Genomic DNA, 4,921 nt, shown 5'->3' with positions numbered 1-4,921 from the left:
TCAATCAAGTGCAACTCATGTATCAGGTGAAATAGACAACTTGACATCTCATATTGATCTTGTTCCACTCGAGTCAATCGAGTCTCCCCCACCATTGACCGAGGAGCAATCTCCTCATATTCCTATGCGGCCATAAGAAGTAAGACGTCTACCTACTCGTTTTAAGGATTATGTATGTCAGCTCCCTGAAGCAGAAAAGTCATCACCACTTACGTCCAATACAGTTTCTTAAGGTAAACCTTATCCTATTTCTTGTCATTTATCCTATTCTCGTTTTACTTTGTTGCTTCAAGCCTTCCTTGCTAACATTTTTGTTCATAGTGAGCCCAAATCTTATTCGTAGGCTATTAAGGATCCTAGATGGCGTGAGGCCATGGCACAACAAATCTTTGCTTTAGAGAAAAATAATACTTGGAGCTTAGAACATCTCCCTTGAGGAAAGAACCCAATTGGCTCTTAGTGGGTGTTTAAAATTAAATACAATTGTGATGGTTCTGTGGAATGGTACAAAGCCAAGTTGGTGGCAAAAGGCTCGTCTCATGCAAATACAGAAACTCGTCTCAGTTGTCAAAACAACAAGATTATGGAAGTTTGGTTTAAGGGAAGATGTTAGGATTAGTGTATCAAATGGTTCATACCTATGGAAGTTTGGTTTAAGGGAAGATGTTAGGATTAGTGTATGTAGTGATTCATGATGTTTAGATTACTAATAAATGACTTTAGCCTAAGCTGCAAGTTGTAATTTGTTACTTACACGTGTATTGCTACAATTTGCAATCTGTTACTCACGTGTATTAGACTTGTGTATATAATAGAGCTATAACCTTTTTCTGTTAATTAATGAAAGTCAATAGTAAACAACTTTACTCTCCTAATTTTTTTTTTCCTCTCAATTCTCATTCGCAACTTTTTGGTGAAGTTCGTATTAAAGTAGTTTCAGAAGTGTTGAAAGTTGCTTACGATTAGGAACATAAGTCCAACATCAGCTCGTGACGAACTGGTTGCTACAAACAACTCGTCTCATGCAAATGCAATAGCTCATGGCGAACTGGTTGCTATAAGCAACTCGTCTCATGTAAATGCAAAAGCTCGTGGCGAACTGGTTGTTACAACCAGCTTGTCTCATGTAAATACAGAAGCTCGTGGCGAACTAGTTGCTATAAGCAACTCATCTCATGTAAATGCAGAAGCTGGTGGCGAACTAGTTGCTATAAGTAGCTCGTCTCATGTAAATGAAGCTCGTGGCGAACTAGTTGCTATAAGTAGCTCGTCTCATGTAAATGCAGAAGCTCGTGGTGAACTGCTTGTAACAACCAGTTCGCCATGAGCTTCTGCATTTACATGAGACCAGTTGCTTATAGCAACCAGTTCGCCACGAGCTTCTACATTTACATGAGACGAGCTGTTTATAGCAACCAGTTTGCCATGAGTTTCTGCATTTACATGAGACGAGTTGCTTATAGCAACCAGTTTGCCACAAGCTTCTGTATTTGCATGAGATGAGCTGCTTGTAACAACCAGTTTGCCACGAGCTTCTGCATTTACATGAGACAAGCTGCTTATAACAACCAGTTTGCCACGAGCTGCTACATTTGCATGAGACAAGATGTTTGTAGCAACCAGTTTGTCACGAGCTGATGTTAGACTTATGTTCCTGATCGTAAGCAACTCTCAGGACTTCTGAAACTACTTTAATACGAACTTCACCAACCAGTTAAAAAAAAAAAAAAAAACTTCAACTCAGCAAATTCAGCAGATTCAACACTTAAATACAAATTTCACCAACCAGCAAAAGCAACTTCAACTCAATACTTCTGAATACTAGACTAACTTCAACCACCATCAAACAAATAAGCATCTTACAAAACTAAACTCCAAAACAACAGGATTTTAACCCTGCAAACTCTAATAATAGAACACAAGCACCAATAATAGAACACAAGCAACACAAAACATCAGCAGCAAGTTGTTTAATAGCAGATTGATTAAATTGATGGAGTAGCTCTAACAGTGAGCTTTTCTCTAAAGGTTACAAACTTGGAGGCTGGCAATGCTTAGTAAGCACATCTGCTTTCTGAAATTCAGTAGGAACATACTGAACTTTTAGTTTGTTGTTAGTAACTTGATTTCTCACATAATGAGCATCAAGCTCAATGTGTTTTGTCTTGCCATGAAACACATGATTTGAGGCTAAGGAACCAGCACTTTGGTTGTCACACCAAAGGATAGGAATACCAGAAAGTTGCAGTCCAAGCTCAGTGAACAGACTGCAAAACTAGACAATCTTAGTTGATCCTTGTGCAAGGGCTCGATACTCTGCTTCAGTAGATGACAGAGCAACAACTCTCTGTTTTCTAGAAAACCACTTAATTAGGTTGGATCCAAGGAACACATAGCAGCCACTGGTTGATCGTCTGTCATGCAAGCTATTGGCCCAGTTAGCATCAGCAAAACATTCCAGCTGAAACAGGTGACTTTTAGTGAAGTGAACTCCATAATTAGAAGTTCCTTTAACATATCTCAGTAGCCTTTTACAGGCCTGCCAGTGAAGCTGTGTTGGGGCCTTTAAAAACTGGCTCAGTTTATTAATTGAATAAGCAATGTCTGGGCTAGACAGGATAAGATATTGCAGGGCTCCAATGGTACTGCGGTAAAGAGCAGGATTATCAAATGGATCACTGTCATCAGGAGTGAGTTTAGAGCCAACTGCCATTGGAGTAGAACATGGTTTGCAATCAACCGTTTTGGTTTTGATGAGAATGTCCTTTGCATACTTTTCTTGATTCATGTAAAGACCAGATGCATCTCGGGTAACCTCAAAACCCAAAAAATATTTTAAAGATCCAAGAATCTTCAAAGCAAACTGAGTGTTAAGTTTCTGGACACTGTCTTGAATCAGCGAGGGAATATTTCCTGTCAAGAGTATATCATCCACATATACTAAGACATACATTACTTGATCTTGACTGTGGAAAATAAACAGGCTTGGATCAGCCACTGAATTTACAAACCCCAATCTAGAAATGCTGCTTTAAGTTTGTCAAACTAGGCTCTAGAAGCCTGTTTCAACCCATAGAGTGCCTTTTTCAGCCTACATACATGATAAGGAGTGACAGAATCGACAAACCCTTCTGGCTGTACCATATATACATTTTCAGCTAATTCACCATTCAAGAATGCATTGTTAAAATCTACCTGCTGAATGTCCCATTCATGACTCATAGCTAGACTGAGAATGACTCTAACAGTGGGGGATTTAACAACTGGACTGAAGGTTTCTAGGTAGTCAATTCCAGGGGTTCGCTGGAAGCCCTTTGCAACTAATCTTGCCTTGAACCTTTGGATAGAACCATCAACATTATGTTTAACTTTAAACACCCATTTACAGCCCACTGGATGCATGTCTGGAGTTAATGGATCCAATTCCCAGGTTTGATTAGCTAAAAGAGCTTCAAATTTTGATTTCATAGCAGTTGTCCAAGAGGAATGAGAAAGTGCTTCCAAAACAGTGTTTGGTTCCTTGGTATCAAGGTGAGAGGTGGAAATAAGGGTAGTATTGTGAGCTTTGGCTTTGGACCTAGTGACCATTAGATGAGTGTTTTGGGTAGAGATATTGGATGGTGGAAAGGATAAATCAACAATCAATGGTATGGTCTCAAAAGATGCATCAGAATCAATAGTGAAAGGAGAAGTAGCAGAAAAGGAATTATAATGAACTAAAGATAAATCATGCTTGTTGAAAACCTGATCATATGCAGTAGGACAAGGAGAAGAGGATGGAGACTGTTCAACCAGTAGAGTAGAAACAGATTGATCAGTCATTGATGCTGAAGGATGAGGGGTTTGAGAATGACTTATAGGATTATCAGGCAATACAGAAGACACAGAAGATGGCAGATGATGTGAAGAAGAAGATATCACATAATTAGGAACAGACCAAGTAGACTGAAAAACAGAATCAGATGAGGACTGTATGGGATCTGGACAAGAAGTTGAAGCACTGGAAATTTTAGGAGTGAAGAAAGGAAAGTCCATTTCATCAAATTTAACACTTTGACATATATAAATTTGACCACTAGGAGCAAGACATTTGTATCCTTTGTGTTGTAAACTAAAACCAATAAAGGTACATTTAGTGGTATGAAAATCAAATTTGTGATGGTTATAGGGTCTAAGGAATGGATAAGCAGCACAACCAAAGACCTTTATGTGAGAATAGTTTGGGGAATGACGAAACAGTTTTTGAAATGGAGAAAAGTTAGAGAGCATTGGAGAAGGAAGTCTGTTTGTTAAGTAAACTGCAGTTTGAAAGGCATGCCACCAGAATTTGAGAGGCATGTGAGCTTGTAATAAGGTTAGGCCTTGCTCAACAATATGTCTATGTTTCCTCTCTACTCCACCATTTTGTTGGTGGGTGTGAGGACATGGGTGCCTAAAAGTAATACCATGTTGAGCAAAATAAGGTGCAAGACTCCTAAATTCTCCTCCCCAATCAGTTTGAACACATTTCAAGGTTTAACTAAATTGTCTTTCCACTAACTTATGAAACTGAGTGAAGATAGAGTAAGTTTCAGACTTGTTTTTCAAGGGAAATATCCAGGTAAACCGACTGTGATCATCCAAAAACTGGATGTAATACCTAAATCCCTCAGGTGAAGAGACAGGAGATGGTCCCCAGAGATCTGAATATACCAAATCAAGAGGTTTAGCTGACTGAGAAGAGGACCTATGATATATAGACTGTTTTAATTTTCCAAACTGACATGCTTGGCAGAAGGTGTAATCAGTCTTGGATGAGTGAGGTACTTTAAGATCGGTTAGGATTTTAGTTAAAACTGAACTATTTGGATGTCCTAATCTCCTATGCCACAACATAACATCAGTTCTTTGAGCAGGAAATGATTGCATACCATACATTTTA

At 38.9% G+C, this 4,921-nt stretch overlaps 1 protein-coding gene across 1 annotated transcript; it reads right to left on the bottom strand.

Annotated features, from left to right (window-relative positions):
- Positions 1–2,275: 2,275 nt before the first annotated feature.
- LOC116139290 (uncharacterized mitochondrial protein AtMg00810-like) lies at positions 2,276–2,953 on the bottom strand. The gene has a single exon (XM_031424967.1). The coding sequence runs from the start codon at positions 2,951–2,953 to the stop codon at positions 2,276–2,278; it is 678 nt and encodes a 225-aa protein (XP_031280827.1).
- Positions 2,954–4,921: the final 1,968 nt, after the last annotated feature.

Source organism: Pistacia vera, unplaced genomic scaffold, assembly GCF_008641045.1.
Source record: "Pistacia vera cultivar Batoury unplaced genomic scaffold, PisVer_v2 Contig35, whole genome shotgun sequence".
In the NCBI taxonomy this organism is placed as follows: domain Eukaryota; kingdom Viridiplantae; phylum Streptophyta; class Magnoliopsida; order Sapindales; family Anacardiaceae; genus Pistacia; species Pistacia vera.
This window is presented reverse-complemented; position numbering and strand designations above follow the sequence as displayed.